This window comes from Hipposideros armiger, unplaced genomic scaffold (genome assembly GCF_001890085.2).
Source record: "Hipposideros armiger isolate ML-2016 unplaced genomic scaffold, ASM189008v1 scaffold_113, whole genome shotgun sequence".
NCBI classification, from domain to species: Eukaryota; Metazoa; Chordata; class Mammalia; order Chiroptera; family Hipposideridae; genus Hipposideros; species Hipposideros armiger.
Window position 1 is genome coordinate 1878353 of NW_017731463.1, and position 18625 is coordinate 1896977.

At 40.7% G+C, this 18625-nt stretch overlaps 1 protein-coding gene across 1 annotated transcript in view; it reads right to left on the reverse strand.

Annotated features, from left to right (window-relative positions):
- Positions 1 to 12484, reverse strand: part of RGS7 (regulator of G protein signaling 7) — a 469804-nt gene extending 457320 nt beyond the window's left edge. Inside the window, exons 1-2 of the mRNA XM_019647554.1 lie at positions 12031 to 12484; positions 10827 to 10951 (exon numbers count right to left, since the gene is read on the reverse strand). Coding sequence (XP_019503099.1) covers positions 10827 to 10904 — 78 coding nt within the window. The 5' untranslated portion in view covers positions 10905 to 10951; positions 12031 to 12484. The remainder of the gene's footprint in view (positions 1 to 10826; positions 10952 to 12030) is intronic.
- Positions 12485 to 18625: the final 6141 nt, after the last annotated feature.

The following is an 18625-nucleotide window of genomic DNA, read 5'->3' on the forward strand; positions in this document are numbered from 1 at the left end:
AGTTGGAGAAAAATAATCTAATAATCTATTTATAGTGGGTGATCAGACATTTTGGGGTAATCCACGGATGCCATAAAGAAACCAGGATGCTGATTACTTACTGATACAGAACTACAAACACCAAGACTTACTGCATTTGTTTTGGGGGGGAGGGGAGAGACACCATAGAAAGATAAGGACCTGAATTCAAGCTGTGTGTTCTTAGGCAAAGTGTGTTACTTCTCCAATACTAAGTTTCATAATGTGTAAAATGAATAAGTAGATAAATTCTGAGTTCCATTTTTACCTCTGAAATTCCTGGATTCAAAGGCTTTATATAGTTTACATAATATCCAAGAACTGTGCAGACTTCAAAGATATATATATATATATATATATATATATATATNATATATATATATATATATATATATATATATATGTATATAAAATGCTTCAGAGAGCTTATTAAAAAGAAGCTAGCTATACAGGACCATATAATACAAGACAGGACATTGTATCTCTCATAAAATGGTATTGCCAAAGCTTCCTATAGAATCTGTGTCTTCAATTACCAGGAACGTGATTGAAGGTTGTGAAGATGTTTACCTTTTTCTCTTTATCAAAAAAAATACAACAATATATTGGACCCAAGGACACATACAAGGTGTTTAATAATTGTATTAAATAACAGGAAAATAATAATTAGAGCATTTATTAATATTAATAATAATTATTATTATTAGAGCACTTATTGAGGATCTGGTATGTGTTAGATTATACACAAGACACTTTGCCTAGGCTCTCATTTTATCATCAAACAGTTCCATAAAGGAAACACTTTGCCCATTATTTTATAGGTAAGGAGTCTGAAGTGAAAGAAGTTAGGTTGCTAACTCACAACCACCCAGCTAAACAGTGGCAGAATCAAGAATTAAAACCAAGATGGCCCAGTGCACATGCTTCTCCACCTCAGCACATGGACTCGTTAAGAAAACTTCTACTTGCTAATCACCAGAATAGAACCTAAAATAAGAAGGCTCCTAGACTTATTCTTAAGAACCAGGCTAATATCACAAAGATGTAATTTTCCTATATATTTTTGCAGAAGACAAAATAACAATTTATGCTTAGAGATGGGCCCTTCAGCGAAAATAATTGGCCAACCAGACCACGTGGCAGTTTTAATGGAGCTGGAATGAAATTCAGGATTGCCTTTTAAAGTTCCAACGTCCTGAGAACTTTGTTACTTAAATAAGACACAAGACAAAGGGAATTTAAAAAAAGAGTAAGTGAAATTTTTATATTGCCTTCCAATGGCAGAGAGAAGCAGGACCTTTTATTTTTTTTCCCTAAGGAACTGGGTACCCACTTTATCATTTACAATGATTTTATAATTAGATTGATATTTTGTAAGATAGAAGTCTCTGTAACCCTGACATTTAAATGCTTCCTTTTCACTGCTTTAAAGGCAGGAGCAAGGGCCAATTATTTGTGTCACTTATTTTCCACAATCTTGTTTTCAAGAACACAACATTTATTAAGTCCTACAAACTGTCCACTTCCAAAATATTTCCATTTTCTCTGCAATGATCACATTCCATCACCCACACTGCCTAAAAATAGCTTGATTTCCATCACTTGGTAGAACCACAAAGGCTATTAGGAGGCAATAAAATCCCAAGATAACTTCTTTGCTGTACATCTGCATTTTCCTCTGATCAAGTAGATTTTGGTAGGTTGGAGGTGAAAAATGAAGAAAATAAAATGCAAGCCACAAATACTTATCTTTCCCACAAAAAGCAATTACAAGCAACAATTGGTGAGGAAAAACTCAACCATGGAAGGCTTTTCTGCTCTGAACTCAAGTTAATTATTACCCCAAATTCATCATTAAATTATTACTCATAAGATGTCTCTTTATACTTCTCAGTGGAAATATAACAGATGATGGTCCTATTCCATCTCAAAACACATCACTATTTGTGTCATTAAGGGGGAAAAAATTCTACATTTGATTCAGACAGATTAAATTCATATTTATAGTAGATAACATCCCTTGTCCAGAAAGGTGCTTTTAAATAATATAATTTACAATAGACACTCCATTAGGAATTTTTCAGAAATGGTAAGACATGTCTTCTTCTCCAATGCCTACATCCCATCCAAGACCCTCATTTAGATTTCTGAGAAAGTTCCAGTCAAGATGGTTGAATAGGTAAACGCTGTGCTCTCCTCCTTCCATGACCACATCAAAATTACAAGTAAATTATAGAACAATCAACCTGGAGAACCATATGAAGACTAGCTGAACAGGGGTCCAATAACTACGGATATAAAGAAACCACATGGAGACAAGTAGGAGGGGCATAGATGCAAAACCGGCTGGCCCCACACCTGTGTGTGGCAGTCCAGATTCAGGAGGGATATTTCACATGCAGAGGTCACCCTTGAGGAGCAAGGGGTCTCATCTCCACAGCAGGCTCCCCAGCCTAGAACACCAGTGCCAAGGAGAGGAGCCCCCACAACATCTGGAAAAAGATACTTCATGCAAATGGAAACAAACAAAAAAGCTGAGGTAGCAACACTCATTCAGACAAAATAGACTTCAAAACAAAAGCTATAATAAGAGACAAAGAAGAACATTACGTAATGATAAAGGGATCGAGCCAACAAATGAACACAGTATTTGTAAACATGCATGCAACATAGGAGCACTAAATACATAAAGCAAATATTGACTGACATAAAGGGAGAGATAGACAGGAATACAATCATAGTAGGGGACTTTAATACACCATTGACATCAGTGGATGGATCATCCGACAAAAACTCAACAAGAAAATAGCAACTTTAAATGACATATTAGACCACATAAACTTAATTGGTATTTTAGAGTATTTCACCCTGAAGCAGCAGAATACACATTTTTTTTTCAAATGCACATGGAATATTTTCCAGGAGAGACCACATGTTAGGCCACAATATAAGTCTCAATAAATTTAAGAAGACTGAAGTCATAGCAAACGTCTTCTCTGACCACAATGGTATAAAGCTAGAAATCAATTACAAGAAGAAAACTGGAAAACACACAAACACATGGAGGCTAAACATGCTGCTAAACAATGAATGGGTCACAAGGAGGTCAAGGAAGAAATCAACAGATACCTTGAGATAAATTAAAATGAAAACATAGTGACCCCAAATCTATAGGACACATATAAAGCAGTCCTAAGAGAGAAGTTCATAAAAATACAAGGCCTACCTCAAGAAACAAGAAAAATCTCAAATAACAATTTACACTTTCACTGAAAGAAATTAGAAAAAGAACAGCAAACAAAACCCAAAGTGAGTAAAAGGAAGGAAATAATAAAAAATCACAGTGGCAATAAATGAAATAAAGTCTAAATAAATATACAAAAGACGAATGAAAACAAGGACTGGTTCTTTGAAAAGGCAAACAAAATTGACAAACCTTTAACTAGGCTCATCAAGAAAAAAAGAGAGAGGACCCAAATCAATAAAATCAGAAATAAAAAGTAAGAAGCGACAACTGACACTATAGAAATACAAAATATTTAAGGAAATACTACAAACAACTATACGCCAACAAATTGGACATTCTGGAAGAAATGGATAAATTCCTAGAAACATACAGTCTTCCAAGACTGAATCAAGAAGATACAGAAAATCTGAACACACTGATTACTACTAGCAAAATTGAATCAGTAATCAAAAAACAAAAGTTCTGGACCAGATGGCTTCACAGGTGCATTTTACCAAACATTCAGAGAGGAATTAACACATATTCTTCTCAAACTATTCCAGAAAACTCAAGAGGAGGAAAGGCTCCCAAGCTCAGGCCACTATTACCCTGATTCCAAAACCAGACAAAGACACACTACACACACACACACACACACACACACACACACACACACACACACACACAAATTACAGGCCAAAAGCCCTGATGAACATGTATGCAAAACCCCACAACAAATATTAGCAACGCAAATTCAGCAATATATTAAAATTATCATATACCCTGATCAAGTAGGATTTCTTCCTGGGAGGCAAGGTTGGTTCAATATCCACAAATAAATTAATGTGATACACCACACAAACAAAATGAAGGATAAAAGTCACATGATCATATCAATAAATGCAGAAAAAGCATTTGACAAAATTGAGCAACATTTATGATAAAAACTCTCAGCAAAGTGGGAAAGGGAACATAACTCAACATAAAAAAGGCTATATTTGACAAACCCACAGCTAACATTATACTCAACAGAGAAAAGCTAAAAGCATTTTCCTTAAGATCAGGAACAGGACAAGGATGTCCTTTTACCACTTTTATTCTACATACTATAGGAAATCTTAGTCACAACAATCAAACATGAAAAAGAAATAAAAGGCATCCAAATTGGAAAGAAAAACTGTCATTATTTGCAGATGACATGATACTATATATAATCCTAAATATTCCACCAAAAAATTACTGGAACTGATAAATGAATTGAGTAAAGCAGCTGGACACAAAATTAATATTAAGAAATCGGTTGCATTTTTACATACCAATAACAAACTATCAGAAAGAGATATTAAGAAAACAATCCCATTTACAATTGCATCAGAAAGGTTACTTAGGAATACATTTGACTAAGGAGGTAAAAGACCCATACTTAGAAAATTATAAGACATTGAAGGAAGAAATTGAAGAAGATACAAATAATTAGAAACATATACCATGCTCCTGGATAGGAAGAATTAACATCATTAAAATGTCCACATTACCCAAAGCAATCTATAGATTCAATGCAATCCCTATCAAAATACCAATGGCATTTTTAACGGACCTAGAACAAATAATCCTAAAATTTATGTGGAACCACAAAAGAACCAGAATAGTTCCAGCAATTTTGAGAAAGAAGAACAAAGTTGGGGGTATCACAATACCTGATACTAAACTATACTACAAGGCTATAGTAATCAAAACAGCATGGTACTGGTGTAAAAAAAGACACATAGATCAATGGAACAGAATAGGGAGCCCAGAAATAAACCCATGACTATATGGTCACTTAATCTATGACAAAGGAGGAAGACTATACAATGGCATAAAGACAGTCTATTCAATAAATGGTGTTGGGAAAACTGTACAGACACATGCAAAAAAATGAAATTAGGGCACCTTCTTACACCATATAAACATAAAATGGATTAAAGGCTTATTATAAATGTAAGACCCAAACCGTAAAACACCTAGAAAGAAACATAGGTAGTAAACTCTCTGATATTGCTCTGAGTAATATTTTTTTTTCTGACATGTCACCTCAGGCAAGGGAAACAAAAGAAAAAACAAACAAATGGGACTACATCAAACTAAAAAGTTTTTTCATCAACAAAACAAAAAGTCAACCTATCAAATAAGAGGAGATATTCACCAATGATACATCCAATAAGAGATTAATATCCAAAATTTCTTAAAAAGAAAACCTCATAGAAGTCAACACTAAAACAAAAACAACAAAAAAAAAACCAATCCAATTAAAAAATGGGCAGAGGACCTGAATAGACATTTCTCCCAAGAGGACATACATATGGCCAATTGACATATGAAAGGATGATTAACGTCACTAATCATCTCAGAAATGCAAATTAAAACCACAATGAGATATCACTTCACACCTGTCAGAATGTCTATCATCAACAAATTAATAAACAACAAGTACTGAATATCAACTGTAATTGAAAAATTAAGAAAAAGAAATCTGAAGGCTAAAGGCTCAGGCCTTTTTGAGACTATTTGCAAACATTCCTTTTTAAAAAAAAAATCTCATGAGAGTTTATTATCATGCTATTGACAAGAAAATTTGCTGATTTCTGTGACACACAACATTTTAAGATAACTGAAATTACGACTGATGTGATTACATATCGAATTTTATACAATTTCTGGAACACTTATATTAATAACATATACTCATACAAATACAACCTAAAGAAGGTTTAGCATCACTTCTTATTTGACAATGCTTTTCAGGTAACACATCAAAATCCATTCCTTGGTTTTCTAATGGGATTTTCTCTTGTTATCACCTATAAATATTCCTCACTCTACTAACACCCTAAACCCAGACAGATCAAAGTAAACTAAGGCTCAAAATGTGAAAGGTCATTTCTTATAATGGTGTTTGATGGGGGGATATTAACAGCCTCTTGATTGACCAGATTGGACAAAACTGAAGAAACAAATGCACTGGATTTAAGTGGGAAAATGTCATCCAGTGCACTACTAGGAGAGTAGTAACGTCCACAGCTCAGTCTTTTCCAAAGAGGAAATAATTCGCTCCCCTTTCTTGCAAGGGTGTCTGTTTTCACAGAACAGGCTGACCTCAGAAATAGATTTCAAAGACAATATCAAGGTCAAGCCCATCAGCGTAGGTGATCTTCCTACTGGAGTGACAGTTCCCTCTGGGCTTCCATGTAAGAAAGGCCACTGATTCCATCTGGATCCTTAAAAACAGTGCAGTCTGAATCCTTAAAGGGTAACCTGTTGCCACTACCTCATATGCAGCAACATATGGGACCCCACAGCACACATGGTGCCAATCTTAAAAGCACCTATCTGAGGGGCTATGCATAGCAGGTCCTCAAACAAGGCCGATATCACTCTCTTTTCCAAAGGACACAGTTTTCTCTTCTACAACTAAAATGAGTAGCATCTTAAGGAAAACTTACATCTCCACTCTTAGGTCTGTTTTGAGAAGAAAAAACAAAATGGAAGAAAGATGAAGAGAGAGGAGAGGAGAGTGAGTGGGTAAGGAGAAAGGTGAGGGGAGGGGAGAGGCATATTGAACGTCACAGGTTTATTATCCCCGAAAACATGCTCATTCCACTAAGACAGCGAATGAGGAAAACATTTCCATTGTCTTTTATGACAGCTGGAGCATAAGTGGTTGTTGCAATAATGTCAGAAGTTATAGGTCATTTTGAGCATTCTCGCTCGTAAGAAGCCAGCATGCCAGCCAATTTAAAATACTGGCCCCAAGGTGTCCTAGATATTTTGTTTTTTCAAATGCGGGAATGTCAGCCTCCGGACAAAGAGTGATGTATACTGTCTAGTGGGCAGTATGTCGGCCAGACAGCAAATTTGAAATGTGCCTCCCTGTACCCTGGGTTGTAGCTCAGCCATCCGTTACAGACAGAGCCACTCCCAGGAATGACGGTTCTGCCCAAAGCAGACGAAGCATTAGGGTAGTGTTTGAGCCCACAACCCAACGCAAAACTGAATTCTGAACTGTCACTTCTACAAACGTTTCAGGAAGTTAGTCTGAATCCAAGGTGTGTTGGAGCTAGGTGGATCTAATCTTAAGGAAGTTAATTACTTCAAATTTCATTCTCATTAAGGCCTGTCCTAAGGGAGCCTCGGAAGCCCCAGGAATAATAGTGGTCAAGCCTCATATTTTATGAGCTTTTAAATAAGGTGTTCTCAAGCACCTAAATGGCATAACCACTCTAACTCAATCACTTGCTTTAAAAAAAAAACAAAAAAAATAGCAGCATCGTAAATCAGAAAATTGGTAAGGCAAATTTTGTCCATATGGATTTTTTAAAATACACCTCTGACCTCAGATAAAGCCTGCAGAGATTCTTCATATTAAATCAAAAAGCTACCGGCAAACATCTGAGACTGACTCACAGGTGCCAATCCCGATTGTGAGGCAGAATTACCATTCCCTGTACCCTTCACCACGGTGGCACTCGCTCTGCCTGGCGTGTCATATAGTTCTACCAACTGTACTTTTTTTTTTTCCATAACGTCACTATGGAATTCTTTATGAAAAAAAAGTCCATGGAATTTTCCCATTATTTGGAGGAAATATAATCATATGATTATCATCAAAATGGAGAGAGGTATCAGAGGAACAGAAGAAATTCACACATCCCAGCTCCTTTCTGTGTATTCCACTTTGGTAACCATTCACCGTTTCCTATCCCTCTTAGGAATTTCTAAGTGCCATTCATAGCCTATCAAGAGAAAATGGAAACAGCATACACGTAGCTTTAATGTGTGTCAATTATCAGAATCCTGGAAGTAGAGAGGTGGCTTTCGGTGGGGAGGAGAAATCGTTCAATTCAGAACCCACTTGCAACAACTGTTTCAACAGTGAAGTAGAAGTGGAAAATTGTCATGAATCAGTAAAAACAGCAATTTTTCTATCCAGTCTCTCCACTGTGATTGAATAATGTACTACAGGACTGAAGTTCTTTTCTAAATCTTCGATTGACTTCATGATTAACTGGCATTTGTAACATAGTGCTTAATTTTTTTATGCAGGTGGAGCAGTGGAACTATCCTAATACACCTATTCAACCCATACCCCTCTCCAACTACTTTGCTGTTCTTCGCATTAAAATTTGGCCTCTACTAAGAAGATATTGGGTGTAAAGCCCAAAGAAAACACAGAGGCAAAATGCTCACATGAAATCCATGTTGTCATATTGTATGTGCACACGGACATGGACCATTTGACTTGGTAACCAGCAAATGATAACCAAGGACACTGTTTGTTTATATGAATTACGTGCTGCTTATTTATACGTTATTATTTATATCACAAACAAAACAAACAGTATATGCTTAGAGAGTAAAAGAATAAACAGGCAATCCATAGTTAAGCGTTTTGAGAAAAATTTGCTGGACTAAGTTATTTTTTCCAATAATGATTTATCAAGGAAATCTTTTCTAAAAATAAGTTATATGTGTCATTAACCCTAAACAAAGAGCTAATGAAAGGAGGTCAAAATAAGTAGCACAAGCAGTTCTAAGCTTAACCAACAAAATAGTAATGTTTAAAAGAATGAGGCATTATATTCTCTCCCTAAAGTCGTCAGAGGCTATTAGTTTACAAGCAGCACTAATAGCAATTGATGCTATACATTTTATACAGTAAGATGAAAATGATCAACATGAAAGCTCAGATGCTAAATAATCCAGTAACTATTTCTAAAACTCCTCACTTTTTAAAAATTTATTCTAATGATAATTGGCTAAATAAGACACATAAATTGATTCCATGTTAAGTTTATTTCTAATCAAGATAAATTAGGTGTCTGATCAATTCAAGCCCAATCTTTTATGAGTAAACAGAGAGAGGATGTAGTATTTAGCCTAACAAAAGTAGCTGGCTACTGTAATTTTACATCCAAGTCCAACTCTCCACATTACACACACCTATAAGATAGAATTCATAATTCTCACATCTGGATTGTTTCTTGTCTATTACAAAATTCAGTCATACCAAACAATTTTTAAAAATCATAAATGATTTTAAAACACACAACTGCCCCCAAACAGTTCTTCTCAGAACCAACTCTATACAGAACGAGCAAATATCCAGGTATTTCAATCAATGTAGAAATACAATAGTAATAATTTAGGCTCAAGAGGGTTATTTTCTTGCTTTATCCAGTTGGGATGCTTTAAGACTAAAACAGGCAACTAATATGCTTTTTTTGCCCCATCATACTGTGTTGTCCCAGACATACATTAAACTGCATTCACAGGTACACGATATAGCACTGTCGTAAGGCTAGAGAAATAAACAGCTAGCACTGGGACAAGAAGCCCGTGCGTCTTCACGTTAAAACAATAGCAACATTCCCTCACACACATATTCAGCACCACCTTTTAAAGATCCTGGGCCACATATAGGGAAAGTTTTGACTAATTACAGGTCAAGGTGGCACACTGCTTTTCATCTTTGTTCATAACCAGTCCTGATCCTCTGGCTGCAAGAACAAATGCAAACTCATCCTGACTGTTCCACGGCCTCACGCTAATCCAAGTCTTTAAATTTTTTCTTGGTTTCAAGGTACAATTTCCTTTTTACCGTTGCTAATGGTAACAAAAGAAATCTTGCTCAATAAGCACCGCAGATAATATGCTAAAGAAAAACTAATCCCAGCATACAATGCAATAGAAATGACTGGTGCAAAAGTTAAATAAACAATACTGTTTCCTTAATTTTAGTAATATTGTTGATTGTAACCAGAATGAAGTTACCTAAGCAACCACTTTGAAGTATGCACAATATTCAAATGTATCTTTATTATAATGGCTCAATATCTACGAGTTTGTTGCTGATAGTCTTGTTGCAAAATGCATAAAGCTGCCAGACCAGTTTGTGCAAAAAAAACAAAAAACAAAAACAAAAGCAAAACCTCTGGAATATAAAGATGTATTGAATGGGCATACGGCACTAGAACATAAATATCCATAAGCAGAGTTATAAAAATAACACAAAGTAAAAAAATAATTTAGGCTAAGATGAAAAAAAACACAAGAATTAGAATTGTTTTGTTGGGAGCAAAATCATTAAATCACCCAGACAGTCACAGACACATTCACTCTTGCCACAAAACTGCAAAGTGGTCTATTTTCATTTCTAATGTTATACATCTATATTATTATTACAACCTAAATGCTTCGGGATAGTACAAGGAAACGCTTCTAAAAATTACTGAGGATGCTCTAAAATCACCTGCGTAACAAACAAAACATGTGGGATGTTCCAACTTGCTGCTGTTGCTGACCGCAGGTTAAACTCTGTCAACTCGGCCAGAAGTGTGAGTGCAGAGCTGGCCAGCCTCACCTCTGCACTGTATTTGCACACTTGGGAATATCAGATGGTCCTCAAGTGTGGGGTGCAGTCATGGGTGATTTGGGGAATCCACGAGGCCAGAAACTTGACAATATACTTTGATTTGGGGGAGGGGGGGGGAATCAAGAAAGCCAGAAGTTTCCCCTTTTTCCAAGAAAGTGAAGAAATTCTTACCTTTCTGTACACCAGCATGTTAGGGGATTCGTCTGCCACCCCGTTGCTGGCCTGACCATAATTATTCCCTTGGGCCATGTCACCCACACTTGGTTCGCTCCGGGGTACAGGAATTACAGTCTGCGCTGCAAAGGGTGAGAGGGACTTCAGTGAGGTCCGAATGGTCGTGGGGAAGGGGGCTCATTCTCTTGACTCGCCTTTACTATCCACAACACCCACCTCACGTGGAGCCAGTGTGCTTACAGGCTGGGGCTGGCTGGAGGAAGTGGCGCCGGAATAGGTTTATTTTTAACTGAATTTAGACCTATAGTACCCCCCAGGGAACTGTGAGAAATGACAACTTTTTAGCTAAAATAGTCATTTGGCTATGCTTTTCAATTGCATTGATTTTCTGAATGCTCATATTAAAAAGTGTGTGGTGTTCACCCGAAGGAGAAAAAAAAAAGCCCCACGGTTACCATTTTCATACTACAGAGAATTCTCTTCTCTCCCAGTGTTTGTATGTCCATCTGATGTTTTCCCAAAAGGGCAACTCCCTGTGCAGCACACTTTTCCCAGGTGTCTGTCTAGTTTCCCCACATGCAGCCGCGTCAGCGATGCCCACTCCTCGCGCTGGTCTCTATTCCCCTGGGACACACACACACACACACACACACACACACACACACACACACACACACACACACACACACAGAGCCCGGGTAGCCTCTGCTACTTTCCCCTGCCCGCGCTGCCAGCCACTGGGTCCTGTCCTCTCTCCCCACTTGGCTTCGGAAGTCAGGACGCAATCCTGCCCAATCTTTGCAAGAAGGCACCAGAATCTCGGCAACAAGAGCTGGTGGGAGTTCAACCCTTCAGGCAATTACCTTGGTCACCGTGGGTAGCAACCTAACTGAGGAGCCTCGGGGGGGGGGGACCAGCCAAAGAGAAGAAAACAAGCGAGCCCCAGCTCCCTGGCTCGGTTCTCACGGCAGCGGCAAATGGCAGGCGAGCCTGTGCCCCGCGCCGCGGCCGCCGCCGGAGCCGGGCAGCAGTTTCAGCACCGTGGACCGCGGCGTGCGCGCTGCGCCCACAGCCCCGCCGGGGCGCGGGGCGCGGGGCTCCCGGGAGTGGCCGCGCAGCTCGGGGCGAAGCTTGGGTGCGGGGCGGGGGCCCGGAGGGCTGGAGTGGCGCCGCCTCCTCCCTTCCCACCTCCCCTATTTACCTCCTTGGCCAAGGTCACGGCCCCGCGGCGGCTCCCTTCCCGGGCTGGCTGGAGTGCAGGCGGTGTCAGCTGGCGGCGAGCGGAGCAGCGGAGTGGGACAGCTTCATCACACTTGGCGGATGCGGAACCCACGCCGCTCCCGCTCCCGCCGCTCAGGCGACCGCCACCCTCGCCGCCGCCGTGCACGGGCGGCTCCGGCAGCCTGCCGCTCGCGCCCGCTCCCCTGGCCGCCCGGCTGGCTCGCTCCCTCCTCCGCTTCTCCTGCTGGGCGCTGGGACCAGCCGAGCGCGCGCGGGAGCCGAGCAGCCCGGCCCGTGCGCGCGACTGGGAGGAGGACGGAGGAGGGGACAGTCACGTGGGGCCGGGGCTTCCAGAGGTGCCGGCGGCTCGGAGGAGCTCGGCTCGGCGTGGCCGCCCTGCCGGGGCCTCCCGCGCCTCCCTGCCCTCTCGCCCCGGCCCAGGCGAGCCCGCCCGCCCGGGTGCACGCGCCGCTGGCGGCCTGGAGAGCCGAGCTGCGGGCAGCGTGCAAGCCGGAAGGGAGGAAGGGCGACGGACGGGGGAGTGGGTGGGTGGATGGAGCCCAGGGCCGCCAGCAGGTTTCATCACGTGCCTGACGACTGCGCTGGCGGCACGAGAGGAGCAGTTGACTGATTACCGTCAGACTCAAATAACGAGAGGGCCGAGCGATTGAGACGTCCTAGGAGTGAAAGAAACGGCCAGGATGAAATGAGTCATTCAGCTCCCTCCCAAGTTGGAGAAACGGGAAGTGATTTGGAGGCTGCCAACTTGCGGTGAAAAATCTTGCCACCTGTGAATTGGAAGGGCCATCCCCAATGCCCGGTTTCTCCCTTTGACAGAAGGTGCTCAGAGGAACTTTCCTCTAACCCACTGCTCTCCTCCTCTGGCAATTTTCAGAGAGGGCCTGGGGTGCTGGTCCCCCAGAATTATCCTCCAGGTGGCTGTCACTCATTCTTCTGTAAGGATGACAATGACATGATGGAGAAGAATCAGTTTTGTTCTCGTGACAGTAAAGGAGCTTTTGTGTCTGGCTTTCGGCGGCAGGGTTAGGAAGCTTTAAATTTCTGAAGTTCTCCTTCCTCAGCTGGGCCAGCTGTGGGGAAAAGAGAGACAGAAGATAAGGAAGCCAGCCCCCTCTTAAGCCCCAGGTCTAACCAGAAGAGAGCTGGCTCCCTGGACAGGACCGCTATTCCAACCAAACACTGGAATCCAGGACCAACGCATTTCTCCAGCCCCACCCAGGCGCTGTCAGGTTTCACTCAAAAGCACCTATCCTCTATTCTACATACTATAGCAAAAGGATTACTATCCCAAACTCCTTTACACACACCCTTGTCTGACCCATCTCCCACTCTTTCCCAATTCCTAAAATATTTCCATTGTGTGCCCTGGAAACTATGGTCTTTTGCAGCAAAATTGCCATTTTTTTCAACTTCTCAGAATATTTCCTGAACATTCTTGGTCTAGCCAAAAACCACCTCCTCCCCTTCAGCCCTTCTCTCCCCCTTTGCACAATCTACTCCTGGGGAGTTGATGTGAATTGGATTAGTAAATTTGGAAAGAATAACTGGGTGTGCTTGCTCAGTTTGACCATTCCCTCCGAAGGAGGAACTGCTTGAAGGAAGCAGGTTTTCTTTGTATCTCTAGCTAGAGGCTCTATGCCTTAGGCGGCCCTACCCCAGTTCAGCACTAACGGATCATTCCCATCAATCAACAAACTAACAGACTAAAACCAACTTTATATATTGCGTTGTCAGAAAAGTCATGATGCATTTCTGCAATGAAAAACAGAGAAAAAATATGTCAGAACTTTTCTGACAACCCAATATTGTATGCATCATGTGTAAAAAAAATGCCCTGCTGCACAGGGATACATCCATCACATAGATATGATATTATATCTACATATAGAATATATGTATAGAAAATTTCCCTTGATATACTTTCCATTTATTACTGCCCCGTTTTACAACCAAAAATTTTCTTTCACTCCAGGAAAACTACCTCTCCTCTCATTCTGACTTTAACCTCTTCCATCCTGGCAATGACCTTCATGTTGGTAATCAATGGTCCATTCTTAATTATCATACGAACTGACTTTTCAGCAGAAGTTAAAGTCAATCTCTCGCACCTTCTGGGAAGCCTTCTACATTTGGCTATCAGGACACCAATCTTTATTATTTTCCTTCTACATACTGGCGGTTCTTCCTCAGCCTCATTGCTTGTTCCTCTTTATTTTTTTTATCCCTAAATTTTGGGAATGCCTCTGATCTCAACTTTTGGGCCTCTTTTTATCTTCACAATTTATGTGCACTCTCTAGGTGAGCTAATTCAGACGCATACCTTTAAAAGATACTTAAATACTAGTAACTCTCAAATGTGTACTTTTAACCTAACCCATCCCCTGAAATCCAGTCAGCCAATTGCCTACTTCACATCTCTATATGAATATCTGATTGGTGTCTGATTTAGTTTCATAATAACAGATACATTGTCTATTTAGTTCACAGCTATGTCTATCAGGTAGAGTACAGTTGGGCCCACAGTAGATGCAAGTTAACTAAATGATGGTGTGTATAATAACAACAACACGATTTTTATTTTTTGTAACACATTGTTTACATTATTATTTCATTCAATCCTTACTAAAACTCTGCAAAGGTAGTTATAATTGTTCTCTCTTTTATGTCGATATACCAACAGGGAAGAAGGGGATCAGAAAGGTTAAGCAAACTGCTCAGTACAACCCACGTCACCAATAGTGGCTGTGATGGTTTGTACTGTGCCAACTTGATTAGTTGGAACTACATTTTCCTGTATGCCAGTGAGTAGAGTTGGCCAAAGGAGGAATTTGTGCAACACTGGGAAAAAGAGTGAGCCAGCTCTTATTCTTCTCTGAAGGCCTTTGTAGTTTGTTGTGATGTGACACACAGTCCTGGAAAGTTCTAGCATGTTCTCGCTCTCCCACACTCAGAATCCAGATTTCCTTCCAAATCCCCAGCCCTGCTGAGCAACAATAGCCCCACACTCATCACGGAAACCTGAATGTGGACCTAAAAGGCAGTGCTATGCAAAGACCACAGCTTCCAATGACCTCTCTACCAGCTTTCTGTCATGGCCCCCTCCAGCACCATCTGTGCCTGGCTTACCGGACTCCCCTGTAAGCTTCAACCTGTCCATCCACACAAAGGCCTCCTGGGATCTGGTAGAGAATTTCTCACATCTTTCAATTCCTCCTTCTGGAAAATAACTTCCTGCACAATTGTGGAAGCTCTTGCTCCCATAATACACTCTTACTCCATTACCCTCAGTGGTTCTACCTCCCTGACTGAGTGGCTGGTAGAGTTCAAATCTCAATTCTCACTGTGCTTCCCACTGTTCCACAAGAAATGCAAGTTAAGGAGATAAAACCTTGAACCCGAAAACTACATGAACATACAAAACTGGATGATAGAAAGTATGTGATCTGATTGAAGGAAAGGGGTTGACATTCAAACCGGGCTTTTCAAGGACTGGGGACATCTACATGTGGAGATGATGAGAGAAAGGGTTTCTAATGAGACACAAAAGCAAGAAATTCTGAACTTCATTAGGAAAATTACTAGTAATAAGACCACCATGTACTGGATTTCTACTATCACTAAACACATTCAAAAATAGCATGTCTGACAAATTTACTATACAAGGTATGTAAAGAAACCAGTGTTCTAGGTAGGAAACTTGACCGTGGTCACATGCCTTCTAAATATCAGAGCCTGGATTCAAACATACCTCTGTGTCACTCCAAAGTGTTGTGAAAAAATTATGCAAAAATGACTCCTAGCAACGGCATGAGTCCATCAAAATCCAGGGGTCTCCCCCCAAGATGTGTCTCATTCTATTCTGTCTCATCTCTCTTCCCACCTGTCATCGTCCACATACTTAACTCTACACCTTTCTCTCTGGGTAGTTATGACTCAAGATTATTTATGTCTACTTATTATCACCAGGCTAATACAAGGAGAAAGATTCAAAGAATAGCGTTTTTCATCATTTCTTCTAATGTTATCGTTAAACCTCATTAGACAACTCAGAATTTGTGTTACTGTGTATTGGAAACAAAATTATGCCTGTCACCTTAACATTTCTAGGACTCATATTTTTCATACATAAGCTGAGGAAATTAGACTAGAGATCATCTCTCAAATCCCACCTGGATCTTAGAATATAAGATTTGGATCTGTTTTCTTTTGTATTTCCCTCCTATGTAATGGGGACTTTGTATTGTAAACAGCAAAAAACAGCATGGATATTGTGGGATTTTTTTTCTGTTTCTTTCTTTTCCAGAATATGTAAATACGTGATTCACAGCTGTCATCATTCAATATTATTTTTTTTATCATTTTCCTTGTGGACCCTATATTTTATGGTACTTTTGTTAAACAAATTAAATTGGAAGTGAAATAATGCATTCATTTTCCATGCCAGACAGAGCTAAGTAGCAGGTAAAAACCCTGTTACTCCACCAAATGAAAATAATTCCACTGAAACAATGACATTTAAGGTTTGTTATTGTTGTTAGTTTCAGCAGTCTTATCTTGGAAAAATCAGAATTTTATTTATATTTTTGAAATACTAAAAATAGTTATGTTACTTTGCTAGGAGTGCTATAACAAAGAATCACAAACTGAGTGGCTTAAACAACAGAAATTGACTGTCTCCCTGTTCTGGAGGCTGCAAGTCCAAAATGGTATGGGCAGGACTGGTTCCTTCTGAGGGCTCTGAGAGAAGGATGTGTTCCAGGCCGCTCTCCTTGGCTTGTAGATGGCTTGTAGACCTCTTCCAGTGTCTCTTAAAAGATAGCATCTTCCATGTTTGTCTCTGCATCCAGGTTTTTCCTTTGTATAAGACACCAGTCACACTGGATCTGGGCTCACTCTAATGACCTCATTTTAACTCAGTTACCTCTGCAAAGACCCTATCTCCAAATAAGGTACAAGGAGTTAGGACTCCAACATAATCTTTTTGGAGGGGGGACATGATTATCACCAAAACAAGTGTTTATTTTTACAAATCATTAAGGGTTCAGGAACCCCAAATTGTGAACTATTGAGGTAGATTTGCCTTTCCCTCCTTTCATTCAACAGATATTTATTTATTTATTTATTTATTTATTTATTTATTGCACATGAAACATTCTCCTATTTTTTAAAGAACATAAATGAGGGCTGGCCGAGTGGCTCAGTTGGTTAAGAATTGGCTTAAGAACACGAGCTCTGAGCAACAGGGCCGCCGGTTCAATTCCCACATGGGCCAGTGACACTGTGGCTGAGCTGAGCTGTCGCTGAGCTGCCAACAGGTGGCAGGATGGCTCAGCTGGTGTAACAAGATTGCCTGTTTGATGGTGGGCTACACCCACCCGCACCTAAGACTGAACTCGGCACCTTCAGCTGAGCTGCTGCCCAGATGGCTCAGTGGATAGAGCATGCGCTCTTAACAACAAGGCTGCTGGTTCGAATCCCACATGAGATGGTGGCTACGCCCGCCCACAACTAAGATTGAACACAGCACCTTGAGCTGAGAGGCCACGAGCTGCCGATGGGCAGTCAGGTGGTGACTGGCGCCCTCCAAAACTAAGACTGAAGAACAACAACTTGGCTGGTCCCCTTCCCCAATTCTCCAACAAAGTCTTTAAATAATAATAAAAAAAAAGAACATAAAGAAATATAATAGGTGACTTTGCCCTCAAGGAGTTTCCAATCTAGTTGACAAGATAAAATTCCTCCGTTTTCCTCACAACTCATATCCATTCCAATCAGCAAATCTTATTGGCTCTACCTGCAAAATATATTCAGAATCTGGTCATTTCGCACCGTTTCCTCCGCTTCCATCCTGACTGGAGTCACAATTAATCGCTCCTGAATGGAGGCGATGGCCTTGTAAGTGATTCTCTGCTTCCATCCATCCCATCTACACAGAGGCCGGTGATCACTTTAAAAGTAAGTCATGTCACTTCTCTTCTTAAAAATCCTCCAAAGACACCCATGTCACTCAAAGGGAAAGACATCTTCGAAAGGCCTGTGAGGCCCTCATCCTCTGGCATCAGGTTACCCTCTCCCGACCTGTTTGTGCTCCTCTCCTGCTCACTGTCCGTGTTCCAGCCACACTGCCCGCCTTGATTCTTCCAACATCCCAGGCATGCTGTCACCACAGTATTGGTGCTGACTGTTCCCCCTGCCTTGAATGCACTTCCCTCAGGTTTCACTCCCTTTCTTTCTTCAACTCTTGACTCAAATGGCACCCTCTCAGTGCAGCCTTCTCTATCTACCTTCTTTAAAATCATCGACTCCCTGCATTCCCCTTCCTCCTACACTGATCTATTTGCTTTTCAGAGCATTTAACACCTCCTAACACACTGCACAACTTACATATAGACGATGTTTGTTGTCTGTCTCCCCTGGAAGAAATTACGTTCTGAGAGCTCAGGGGCTTCTCCTCTCCTGTTCACTGCTATATTCCCAGGGTCTAGAACAGCATCTGACATGGGGTTGGCACCCAATAATTACGGGCTGATTTGCTGAGTGACTATCCAAGACCA